The 13,968-nt window shown below is 32.6% G+C and overlaps 2 protein-coding genes and 1 non-coding gene across 3 annotated transcripts; all 3 read right to left on the minus strand.

Annotated features, from left to right (window-relative positions):
* Positions 1-951: 951 nt before the first annotated feature.
* LOC108852616 (L-type lectin-domain containing receptor kinase V.5-like) lies at positions 952-3,136 on the minus strand. The gene has a single exon (XM_018626116.2). The coding sequence runs from the start codon at positions 2,938-2,940 to the stop codon at positions 964-966; it is 1,977 nt and encodes a 658-aa protein (XP_018481618.1). The 5' UTR covers positions 2,941-3,136; the 3' UTR covers positions 952-963.
* A 1,732-nt stretch (positions 3,137-4,868) lies between these two features.
* LOC130512181 (small nucleolar RNA snoR86) lies at positions 4,869-4,992 on the minus strand. Its single transcript, XR_008945741.1, has one exon. It is a non-coding gene; the product is annotated as a small nucleolar RNA snoR86 (small nucleolar RNA).
* Positions 4,993-10,443: 5,451 nt separating this feature from the next.
* Positions 10,444-13,799, minus strand: LOC108854095 (uncharacterized). Its single transcript, XM_057008525.1, has 2 exons — positions 13,581-13,799; positions 10,444-12,354 (listed from the first exon to the last, which is right to left on the minus strand). Exons 1-2 carry the CDS (start codon positions 13,727-13,729, stop codon positions 10,542-10,544), a joined length of 1,962 nt encoding a protein of 653 aa, XP_056864505.1. The 5' UTR covers positions 13,730-13,799; the 3' UTR covers positions 10,444-10,541.
* Positions 13,800-13,968: the final 169 nt, after the last annotated feature.

Raw genomic sequence — 13,968 nt, forward strand, 5'->3', positions numbered from 1 at the left:
ATGCACTCAGCCTAATGCTTTATTCCAAAATAGGTGGTCTTATGATATATAATCCGTTACTTCCAACCCCGACCAGTATTTTGTCCTTATTTTGAAATTGTACATTGCCCGCACAGGGTGCGGACCGGTCACCTAGTTGACTATAAAAATGAATAAACATTTGAATGAAATATCTAAATGTTGCATCCAATTGTTACATGTAGATGCTGCATCAAATACAAAAACTAACAAGACCTTATACTTACACTACTGCAACAAGTAAACTAAAAGACTTTTACAAAGACTTTAACATACCAACATAGCAATTTTCAACAGCTTCTTGACTTATTGCTCTTCTTTTCCCACATTTTTCTGTTTTGTGATTTGAGAAAAAAATAAGCATCATTCAACAATTTTTCGTGTTAAAATCCATTCAGACAAGCCTAAAGGTAATTCTATCTGGACAGTGGACAGATTGAAAAAGAAACAATACTTGGATTGCGTCATAATACTGAAAAAGAATCGATGATTCTCAAAAAGAATTTTTAAAAAAAAAAAATACGCAGACTAATTTCCATTTTCTAATAAAATACACAAACTATTTTGGATCTTATTAAAAATATTTTTTAATCTTAGAGAATAAACCGAAATACAAATAACAAAACTAAAAAAAAAAAAATTTATTGAAAACAAAAATAATATTATAGTTAAATTAGAAGAAATACATGAAATATAATATACTCAAATGATAACTAAACATATTAGATATTATATATTAAAAACTACATGTCTATTGAAAACAAAATATTATTATTAATATAAGTTGTAAAATGATTAAAACTGAAAATAAAATATTAACTATTATAATATATTTATTTTATAGATATTTATATCTGTGAAAAATCACTATGACTAGACATATATTATCCCAATACAATTTCATAAACATAAAGTTACGTAAGAAAAATATACCTTTTTCAGGTTTCAGCGTCTAAGAGAGGTGGATGAACGTGTAAGCGTCAATCTACTCACTGAATATATATCAAGTAGCACTTCCATTGATATCTCATGCCGTCCTCTCAAGTTCTCAGCTCTTACCACGTCAAGAAGATTATCCGGAAGCTGCAAAACGCCATTCAAGAGCCCCGTAACCGCACCCATATCCGGTCTAATCGATTCAGCTTGATGCGAGCACAACACACCAAGCTTCAAAACAAGCTCAATCTCTCCCCTGTTCTGTTCTTGACGGATGCTTTCGTCCACCGCATCAAATATTTTCCCGTTTTCCCAGAGCTCTAGTATCCAATCCACAAGAACTTCTTCGTTCTTCGCTTGTCTCCTCTCTATCAGCCTTCTACCGCAAACGACTTCAAGCATAACCAGCCCAAAGGCATAAACATCAGTGCTCGTCGTAGCTCTTCCTGTCCTTAGAAACTCTGGTGCGATATACCCGAAAGTTCCCGCTACTTTAGATGTCTTAGGATCGATCCCCTGATCATACAGCTTAGCCAATCCAAAATCTCCTAGCCTCGCATTCATTTCGTGATCGATGAGAATATTAGCCGGTTTGATATCCCGGTGAATAATGATTTGTATCCATTCTTGATGCAAGTATAGCAAAGCAGATGCAACGTCTTTGATGATCTTGAAACGTTGATCCCAAGAGAGCCGTTCTTGATTCTCATTCGTGTTGGTATGGTTTAGACACTTGTCAAGGCTTCCATTGGGCATGAAGTCATAAACCAAGAAGAGATCCTCTTTATGTCTACAATACCCCAAAAGTCTGACTAGATTCGGATGTCTAAGCCGACCGATGGTCGATATCTCGGCTAGAAATTCGCTCTTTCCTTGACTTGAACCATGTGAAATCCGTTTCACAGCGATCTCTGCATCAGAACCTGGAAGTGTTCCTCTATAGACTTGACCAAAACCTCCTCTTCCTAGAATTTTTTTATCCTTGAAACCCTTTGTGGCATTGAAAAGCTCTTTATAGGCAAACCTATGAGGTCCATACTGAATCTCCCACTCCTCAAGAACCCCTTGAACTTTCTTGTGCCTCAAGTAAAAGACGAAACCGATCCACGAGGCCATAAACGCAGCGGTTACGGATACGGCTAAGCAGACCGCTAAAACCGTTCTTGTTCTGTCGAACGATTTCTTCGGATAAGGAGGTAGGATGGGGATTGCGTTAAGATCCCACTGTAGACTGCCGGTGTCGCCAGAGCCGAACATGACCAACATATAATGAAGTGCTCCCGTGTATCCAGTCGATGCAGTGAACCCAAAGTACATACTATCCGAAAAATACGGTGAGAGATCTCGGTTTAAAGACAAAAGTGGTTTCAGCGGCGGAACAGAGAGCTCAGCAGGGCTTAACGTAACATTGAGCTGTTTATCTAGTTGGCTATAAACGAGTACAAGCCTCATTACCTTTCCGCTGATTAAAGAAAGATTCTTAAAGCTTCCATCATTACTATCATAGTAACCAGCTGAAGCAGAGACAACAGATCTCATACCGTTAATGTTAATACCAACATGATTATCATCGATATCACCAAACTCCTCGTCTTTATGTATATCTAACTCGATAGCTATCACGTTGTTAGAAGCTTTACCGTTGTTTGTCTCGTTGAATATTCCTAAGTACTGATCAGAGGAAGCTCCGGGGAGGCCTCTTGTGGGAGAGATAACGAAAGCCATACCGTGTGAGCCTTGATGGTTATGCTCAGGGACGATCGCGAAGAAGAAGTTGAAGCTGAAATTCTGGTTCGGGTTAAAGGGGTAGTCGTTAAAAACTCGACCGTAGGAATGCTTCGTGGTATTCGTCAAAACGGCGAAACCGCTGGAGTCGAGAACTGCAGCTCCCTCTGGGATCAGTTTGCCGTTGGAGCAGTACGTAAATAATGAGAGAGTAAAGAACATAAGACGAAACATTTGCAAGACTTTGAGTTCACGAGACATGTTCAGATTTTTTTGTTTTTGTTTTTATTTGTTTCTTTCTAATTTGTTTATGGGAATAACTAGCTAGAGCGTGTCCCTGATCTTTATATAAACCAGTGACCTTCTTGGCATAAGGATAATTGTGGATCAAAAATTGAAAAGAGTCAAACAAACATTTCTTCCACAACCAAAAGCAACGATTAATAAAAGCATAAAGTCAAACGAAACTTTTCATTTTGAACAAAGTTTGTTAGAAAATTATTTCTAGTACCTTGTATATTACTTCATCTCTTTTTAAATTGGGTGGATTTGTGGAATGTCAATTGTAAGAGAAAGAGCTGAGAAACTAACCATATAATATATAACCTGACAGAGAGAGGTGACAATTTCACCCACTTTCGGACGCTTTTCTCCTTCAAAGCGCGTGGGAGTGAAACCCACAGAGGTGGACCCGCATGAACTGATGTAGGATGACGCCTATACATTTGTTAAGCTGTTTAACTCTACCATAATCCTAGGCTTTCAAATTAAAATGCAGAAAAAAAAAACTAAAATGTTTACAAGCTTAATGTTTTAGTTCAGGGCATAGCCCAATTCCAGAAACTCATAGTTAAAAGAACCCTGAAAAATCCAGAGCCCATATGAAGCCCAGTAGTTGTGGGTTTGGTAGTGAAGAGGCAGAAAACGATAGCGAGCGGAAAGATTATATGGCACCAAAATTTTTAAGAACTGGTAGAGCAACTACTAGCCCCGATGTTTATGCATTGAAATAGTTTGTGGTAGAAGGTTGATTGAGCCACGTGCGGGGGAAGACGAAGAAGTTCTTGCGGATTGGATTCTTGAGCTTTGGGAGAAAGGAGAAAACATTCTAGTTGCGGTTGAAGAGAGCATATATACGTCAAGAGCAGAACAGGGGACAGCTTGAGCTTGTTTTGAAGTTCGGAGCTTCCGGATAATCTTCTTGATGTGGTGAGGGATGAGAAGTTAAAAAAATTAGTGTAGTTTAAAGCTAAATTTAGATTATGCCCCCATTCATATTTTCCCCCGTACTTTGTCTATGCATATGCCCCTAACAATAATATTTTCTGCCTCCCCCACCGCTGGCCGGAGAAACCAATGGAACTGCTTTTTGATGTGAATTCTTTGGGTACATCAACGTATACAGATTCTTTACTCTCACATGCACGCTGAATATTGAAATGAAAATTGATTCTTTGGTTACCAATAAGATCTACAAAGCTGAGACCGATGCCCAATCAATATTTGATGCCTTGCTTTGTAGATTGTAATAGCGGCAACACAGAGCCCATTGTCTTTGTGTCTAACTTAGTAGTCTAACTATACACAATAAAATAAGACTACACAATCCTTTTGTATTCTACTATTCTCTAACCTCATTCATATACTTTTAAATTTTACTCATTACTTGACTGGATCAGGAATAGTGAGTATTCAATGGCTTCAAAAGTCTGTCAGTAGCAACTTTTATTGTCCCAGGTTTCTCGACTACTCGTATTCAAACATGATACAAATTTTTTTTCTAAGATTACTATTTTCTACATACTTCAGATCAAACCTATAACGGAAAATTATAGTTTCTAACTGTAGCCTCCTCTTCAGATTAAACCTATTACGGAAAATTATAACTTCTCACTGTAGCCTCATGTTAAAATCCATTCAGACATGACTATTATAGATTACAGTATACATCAAGTTAATGATAATTAAGTTACTTTATCCATCATGTTAATTATTATAGTTTACATCAAGTTAATGGTACTTATAACTTTGGGTCCAAATCTTTATTTAAAAAAAAGAATATTGGGTTGAATCGAATAATCAGAGGAAATCCTATCAGTGCAGAGAACATATCTTAAACTTTCGGAAAAGACCCAGATCTCCCTTTTATAGTCAACGAGACCAAGATCTTTAAAACATATTTTTGAAAAAATGTAGCGACTTGTTCGAGGCCACGATCAGTATAAAGAAAACTTGATAGGCACGGAGAATCGCTTACTGTTGTTGCCAACCTTCAAGGCAACTCACGCCATTTTATATTTGACGTCATTGCTCTGCAAATTGGCTTTCTTTTAAAAACAACCCTTTTTTTACAGAAAATCTTTCAAACCCCTATAGATAAAAATCCAACAAAAACGTCCGAGACAAAATAGATAACCTATCAAACCTATACGATGGTGAAGAAATAAAACTAAGAACTTAAAACCCCAACTTGAGGATGATGAATCTGCAACCCTCGTTGTTAACTGCACTATATAGGAACGGCTGAAGAGACTGCAAAACCCTAATGGGCCAAAGGGCCTAATATTGATTCAAACTGGGTTAGGCCCATGAGGTAATCGCTATGAAATTAGCTAATAACTCATTTATTAATTGGATGCAAAAAACTCGATCAATCCCACCGAATTGTTTTGTCTAATATTTTTCGAAACACAATCCTACTAATTCAAGATGATGAATGCCACGGAAATAGGTTCGTTCAATCCGGATTTCGATCCGTTTCTATTCAGTTTTTCTAATTTTTCAGTATTTCAATTTATATAAATTAGTTGTCATATTAAAATTATATTTAATTGATTTGGTTCGCTTATATATTATCAGTATTAGGTTTATTCGATTTTTTAAATATATATATATATTTTCTATCAACGAAATGATTTATTAGTTAGTAAACGAGTAATATAAATTATATTTATCTTTTGTAATAAATTTTAGATTATACAATAAATAAAATTCATTAAAACATAAATATATATTTTTCTTTCTGGTCAACATATTCTTTAATCTAACTTTTAAATATAATATTTTTTTGTTATATGTAACTATTAAAATAGAACTAAAAATAGTGACATTACAATATTATTATATATTTATACTTATAAATTTGAGGATCTTTGTTGGAGTAATCCACCTTCAAATCCTCATTTTAAGGGTCAATATCCCTTAAAATGAAACTTTTTGTTGGAGATGCTCTCATAACTAAAGTATTTATTAAAATATAATTTATAATGTCAAAGATATAAATTTTAATTAAAATGTAATGTAATAAAATTTATCTAAACATATATATAATTATACTTAGCTTTACAGTTCTAAATGGTTTTTTGGTAAAATGGTATAATTTTTTGAGATTTAATATTTACTAACACATCAATTTAATATATTGCTAGATTTTGATCCGCGCTTTCAAAGCGCGAAGTTATCTTTCCTTGATAAAATTATTAATATTTGTTAGTCTATAATAGAAATAAAGACAAATATTTGTTCAATATGTTCCTACATGATAAAACATTTTGTACGTTCGATAAAATAACCCGAAAGACAGTAATTGTAGAGCTGTATATTCGTTAATCGTCTATTGATTTAGAAAAGTCAACTTTATTTTAGTTTTTTTAATATTAAGTTTAAAATAATTAGATTTTATTGATTGTGATTTATGTATAATTATAGTTTCGTAAGCGCATTTACTTAGGAGATTAAAATATATCAGATACAACTTATTTCTAGTATAATTTATTTTATTTTACCTTTTATAATATTATCAATTTGAAATTTTTGACCCATAAAAAGTATTGATCATATACTATTCATGAATATTTTTGTCCTTTTCAAAAAGATCTATATATAACACATCATAAATGTATTATTTGTATATGGTACTTTCCTTTAATTTTGTAAACCGTGACAATTTTAGGGTCACAAAAAAAGTTTATATTCATAAATATAATTCCATTATTTAATCTCTAAAAAATAGAATTGGAATCTCATAGTTTTAATTTATTCACGTTTTTGATTCATTAACCTTAAATATACCTAAGTAAAGAGAAAATAATTTATTATATGTAAAGAGGATATGATACGTGTAGTAAAGGACAACAATTAAGCTGTATCAATTGTGTATCGTGATTCATTTATTAATGGTTCGAATAAGTTTGGTAACTTTTTGGAATATTCCGTAAACATATTTTTCTTTGGTGGACGATTTTATATTTTAATTATCAATAGTTCACTCTAAAGAGTAACACGCTATTGTAAATAACTCAAAAATTAATGGCAGAATCATATAAGGTATTCTGCTTTAACAATATATATTTTTAATAAAAAATAAGATATTATTAAGAAAATAAAGTATGATGTCCAATAATAATATACTAAATCTTAACCCGCCCAACTGGACGGGTCTTTATTTTATGATATATATAAAATCTTGAAAAACAAAAGGTTAATGGGTACAATCTTTACTACTTTAGTTTATTGTGGTAAATAATATTAGAGGCTGATTCGCGCATCCACATGGATATTGGGCTGATTTTTGTTTTTATGATATATATAAACATTTCAGAACTTTAAATTGGTTGAACGAAATTGTATTGCTTATTGTTTATTATTTAAACTTTGTATTTCGTAATTGTACCATCAGAAGCAACAATTTTGAAGTGTTCAACGAAAATGATTTTATTAAGATTAAATGCTAAGATTTCGTACGATTTAAACAATAATATATGTGAGAATATTTAGGAATAATTATGAACAATAAAGATATGACAATTTAGTAGTTATTAACCTTTATTCTAACTCGTGGCGATCAAGTTTGAGATCTTGATTTAAATGAGGAGATACCCACGTTAAATCTTTCTAAAATTTATGAACAAATATATAAATTAGTTAAAAATTGCTAGATTTAAATTTATGTGAAAATATTTATGAATAATTAATGGTAACCGAATTGCTATTAATCTCTATTCTATTTTCGTGGAGATCAAGTGTTGGACTTTGGTTTAAATGAGAAGATCCCCACGCAAATTATTCCAAAATTTTAGGAATAAATATGTATATACCTTTTTGATAAATAATTATGATGAATTTACAGTATTTTACGAACTTAGAAAACTAACATTTAATGATTTCAGTTTTACTAATTTTGTTTATTGTTTAAACTACGTATTTTGGCTATGTATCGTGTTATAAAGGCATTTGTGACCCGTAAACACGGTAGTAAGAATTTTATAAATATTTATACTTTTGTAATTTAATAATTCTTTTACATAATAATAGTCTTTCACTCTTAAATACACATAATAATTCATGAGGCGAATCACTTATATAGTTATACTGTATTTTTAAAATTATATATCAAGAAATTTTGTGAAAAGTGTTTAAAATATACGAAAACAGAAAATATCATACAAAATATATATTTATATAAATAATTACATTTTGTTCTTTATTTATTCAAAAATCCCTTCAAAAGAAACTATAAATAATTTTATAATTTTCTTTAACAAATTAATAACAATCATACAAAACCTAAAAATAATGTTAATTATATTTTGGGCCATAATAATCTATGATTCAAATTAAGCCCATTATTATTTTTCTTAATATACTACTATCCATTTATCCAAACAACATTATATTTTTTTACTACTATCTATGTTTCCAAACAAAAGCTTAAAGTACTTCTACTTTAATAAGATAGATATAGTTAATTTGAACAAGAGTGAACGGTCGGGTATCGATTCGTATTTGACTTATTTGGAATACTTATAATTTTGATTTTAGATAGAATTATATTTTTTGTATAACTTTTGGACAACTCAAACATTTTTAAAATTTAAATCAACATATATTATTTAAAAAGCAAACTAAATAATAGAAAACAAAAAACCACTAAAACACTTCAACATTGCAGTATAACTACTCTAGTTGACAGTTTAGGGTGTCTCTTTGCAAATCTTAACCTCAAGCGGATCCTACATAAATAAAAAGAATCTTTTGATAATTGTAAATAATCATGAATGGGGAATCTATATGCGTGCGCTCCACTTGGGTGTTCCATCCGTCTTTGAACAGCCTTCCATTCAATACCTAAATGAGACTGTGGCCCAGTGTAAGACTACTAGTGTTTCGGCGATATATAATTTGAAGTTATACAAAATATCCCCTAGACTATATTTGAGAAGTGATTTTGCCACATGTCATCTCTACAATCAGTTTCACAAAAAAAAATATGACATGGCTACTACAATTGATGACATGGCTTCCGAAAAAATATGACATGGATTATTTCATTTAATGTGATTTATATTTTTGGTAAACTTTTTAGAATATGATAATAACTTCATACCTTACATTTAATATTGATATTTATTTTTGGTAAACTTCTTTAAATATGGTAATATCGCATACATCATCTCTAAAATAAATATATTTATATATAACATTAAATTTCGAAATTATATTATATTTTATTTTCTATAATTATACAATTTGTATTGCCACATGTCCTCTTTACAATCAGTTTCACAAAAAAAATATGACATGGTTACTAAAATTGATGACATGGCTTCCGAAAAATATGACATGGATTATTTTATTTAATGTTAATTTATATTTTTGATAAACTTTTTAGAATATGGTAATAACTCATACCTTACATTTAATATTGATATTTATTTTTGGTAAACTTCTTTAAATATGGTAATATCGCATAAATCATCTCTAAAATAAATATATTTGAGAAGTGATTTTGCCACATGTCATCTCTACAATCAGTTTCACAAAAAAATATGACATGGCTACTACAATTGATGACATGGCTTCCGAAAAATATGACATGGATTATTTCATTTAATGTGATTTATATTTTTGGTAAAATTTTTAGAATATGTTAATAACTCATACCTTACATTTAATATTGATATTTATTTTTGGTAAACTTCTTTAAATATGGTAATATCGCATACATCATCTCTAAAATAAATACATTCATATATAACATTAAAATTTCGAAATTATATTATATTTTATTTTCTATAATTATACAATTTGTATTGCCACATGTCCTCTTTACAATCAGTTTCACAAAAAAAAATGACATGGCTACTAAAATTGATGACATGGCTTCCGAAAAATATGACATGGATTATTTCATTTAATGTTAATTTATATTTTTGATAAACTTTTTAGAATATGGTAATAACTCATACCTTACATTTAATATTGATATTTATTTTTGGTAAACTTTTTTAAATATGGTAATATCGCATAAATCATCTCTAAAATAAATATATTCATATATAACATTAAAATTTCGAAATTATATTTTATTTTATTTTCTATAATTATACAATTTTTATTACTAAATCTTTAAAAAATTGCTACATCTTTTAATAAATAAAATTAACTCATGTCCTCTCATGGATTATTTCGTTTTTCTCATATTCCACATCTCATTTTTCATAATATAATTTTTAGTATTATAATGATATAATTACTAAATCTAACTTCAATTTTATTATAGTATTCTATAAATATTGTTAGTTCAAATTTTTGATAATTATACAATATATTTTTAAATAAAAAATCATTTTATTTTAATTTAATATTTAAATAAATAAAATCTATATTTAAATATCAGTAAAAATAATAAAATCTATAATATTTAATAAACCTTATTTTAAATATAACTTAAATTTTGAAAACAATTTTACTGCACATGGTGCAGGAAAACACCTAGTTTAATCTATACAAACTCATCAACATTCATTAAAAAAATGATACAAAGTTTTCATTCAGTCAAATAACTTCTGGCTTTATCAATCTCAAATTTTGCGGCTGTAACGACATCTTGAGGAACACATATAGAAAAAAACTCCGGTCTTGTAAACCTGTAGAATGGAAGGGAGCTTGCATCGTACGTTACACGCAGAGCACAAAACTCTGCAAATAGAGGTGTTTGGAACAACTTTTTCACCCCAACTTAATTCTGAACCAGCCAAAGTATATGAGAAGTCTCCTACAATGCATGAAATATGCAGTGTGATCCCACAATTATTGCATGTATAAAACCATTTCCTTGGGTTCACTTTTGTTTCACATGCTTCACACCAATATTCTCCATCCACATTGCTTTCACCACAAGATAAGATGAGAGGATGATCGTCGTACCTATGCTTCATGACCTTTTGCGGCAAACCAGCGCACTTATAGTCCAAGTTAAAGTCGCAACTCTCATCATCGCAGCTAAAAATCGATTTTTCTAGATTCCCACAGTGACTACAACGCTTAAACTTATCCGTTATGCAATAGTATAATGGATGTTGATGGCTTTTATGCACAAATGGCTCTGACATTGAAGCGCATCGTACGTCGAGAATCATATCACTATCAGATTCGTACCTGAAGCCGGTGAACATCTTGTTACATAGCACACATTTCGAAGCACTGTCGAGAAACTTCGTTTGAAGTTTGAAAGGTTGGTTGTGGCACGCATGACGTTTCTTACGAGGAAGGTTAGCACACTTTTGGTGAAGAGTGAAATCACATTGGTTACAACCGTAGAATGTTTCAGAAGAAATCTGGAGGACACAGGCTTGACAAAGTGTGCTTTCATGCAGGGTTTGACCGTCTTTGGAGATGCTTAAGTTGTGATGATGGCTGAAATGTTTAATCGTGTTATCATCAATCACTTCAAATGGAGGGATCTCTTCCTCTTCAGGTGTCCCTTCTAGTTCGACCATGTCCCACACATCTTTCCTCGTTGCGCACCTTGCATGAACGACATAATAGTTAGAACATTTTGAGCAAGAATAACCGCCATAGAACCCATCCACCTTTTTCCGACAAACTCCACATTTCAAGTTTCCATGTCCAAGGCGACGAGTGTAAGATATGCGATGATCATGACGGTTGATGTTTATTAGTCGGGGTAAGTCAATGCACTCTCTATGAATCATGAAATTACATTGAAGACAGAAATACGGGCTTCGGGCGCCCTGGGTCCCGCAAGCATTGCATGTGAAATCCATGCGTCTTGGAACAAGATGAAGTCCATGTTCATGGGTCTTGGGGCTCTCAACAACAAGTGGTGGCGGGGTTCTGACACACTGGCTGCATATGCTAACGTTACAAACATCACAGTGGTGAACTCTCTCGTGAAACTCCATCCCACATAAAAGACATTCCTTGTCAGCATAATCGAGTGATTCACACGTTAGGAACTTGAGAGGGTGTCTAGGGTGGGAACTGTGATATGCTTCTGTAACAAACTCGACACAATCAGTATGGAAAAGCAATTCGCACTGACAACATGTATAATAATGCGTCGTGCCGAAAAGCGTTATCCCGCACAATTTGCAAGCAGACCTAATATCTCCATTGTACTGAGCTTTGACTAAGAGTTTAAGCGGATGCTCGTGCACGTTGGACACTTCAGGAACAAGAAGTGGGACGCCTGGTCCCTTCGCACAACCTAAGTCCAACTTGAAATCACAAATTGAACAGAAATAGCCAACCATGAACAAGGCTCGACACAAACCACAGAAAGATGGGTTGTAGTTTGAGACAGGGGCAAGCTTGAGAGGATGGTCGGGATGAGAAGGGTGGTTGATCTCTGGAAGTGACTCAGCGCATTCCACTACAAGAAACATGTGTCAACTCCGATGAATTTTTCCGAGAATCTGTTTTGTCAGAAAAGTTTTGACAGATTTTCGAGAATTTCCCGAGAATATAAAGAAATCGCCGGAATCTGCTCGGAAAGTCCCGATGAAAATCTGTTGTTGAAAGTTTCTCGGAATATTTTATAGGAAATTTCTCGGAAAAATAATTATACCGTCAATGATAATTTTTCTCGGTTAAATGTCAGAAAAATAGGCAAAACTTATCGGAGCTTTCTCGGTAAGGTATCTTAACAGTTGCCGTCAAAATTTGTTGGATACTCGTCACTTTTTTCTGACAAACTCCCGTTAATTTTTATAAAAGTTTATTAGTTTTATAAAAAATATGTCATAAAAGTGTTTTATATCAATATATTCATTGATCGATCTGCTTCCTTTAACTTATTTTATTTTCTCCTTTTTTCCTTTTTACTCTTCTCTTGCAATCTTCTTCCTTAGCTTCTTCAAATCTTTCCTTAATACTTCGATCTTTCCTTAATTTCTTTTTCTTTTTCCTCGTCAGTCATTAGTCCTCTCCTTTTGAATCTGATAGTTTCATTAACTTCAGGGATCTCCGTTTTCCTTTACATCCATTCGCCGTCTTCTGTTCTTCTGCTCATCTTCTTGATTCCTTTTCCTCATATCACCTCTTTATTTAGATCATTTTCTAGATCTGATTTTTTTGGAGAAGACAACCGAAGATTATACATCACCACCGATGATGCTTACACCACCATCTTTGCCACTGAACGCCGTCCTTGCTTCAACGGACACCACCACCGCCAATTTTTACCACCACCGCCATCACCACCGTAGATCCTTCACAGAGAGAGAAAGCGGACCCTATGTATATGTATATTTGATTATTTGTTATATTTGTTTACTTTTGTGTAATAAAATATTTAATGATTTTAATAAATAATTTCTTTTTCATTTTAATTTTTCGTTATTTGCATTATTTTTTTTTAATAATTTTTTAAAAATTTGTCGGAACTTCATCGCTAACACACGATGACGATTATCGACGAACTTTCCGAGAAACTCATATTCTCGGTGACTACCGACAAGTTGCCGAGGACGTATCATTTCCGAGGCTCAAACTCCGACGTTTTGGAGGTTCTCGGAAAAGCGTCGGAGATGACGTCTTCCGATTATGTCCCGACAAACATGAGTGTCGGTATGGAGACCTCTTTCTTGTAGTGTTCTTTGTGAAACAGAGTATCACACCTTGACTCGTTGCAACGGTATCCTTCGTAGATGTAACCACGAGATCGGCAGCCTTCACATAGGCCAAGAGAAAAGCGAGTGAAAGGTAACAAAGAATGCTTGTGAACTGGTAGCTTAACCTTGTCCATGATCAAAATAGACACCCGGAGCTCTCGTCTTCGGTGGTGGTTGGGTTGACCAAATGATTATCGTTTCTCTCTTCTTTCTTTTTTTCTGATTTCTCTGTGTTTATCAAAACTTGTTAAAGTGGGTTTTAATAATGTTTAAATTCATTTTAAATTAAATGACGCCGGATCTTGTTGTCCGCTACCGAGTCACTACTTTGATTTATTTATACTAATTTCCGGTTTTCACGGATCAAATGTTA

The sequence above is a fragment of the Raphanus sativus genome, chromosome 4 (genome assembly GCF_000801105.2).
Source record: "Raphanus sativus cultivar WK10039 chromosome 4, ASM80110v3, whole genome shotgun sequence".
Taxonomy (NCBI): Eukaryota; Viridiplantae; Streptophyta; class Magnoliopsida; order Brassicales; family Brassicaceae; genus Raphanus; species Raphanus sativus.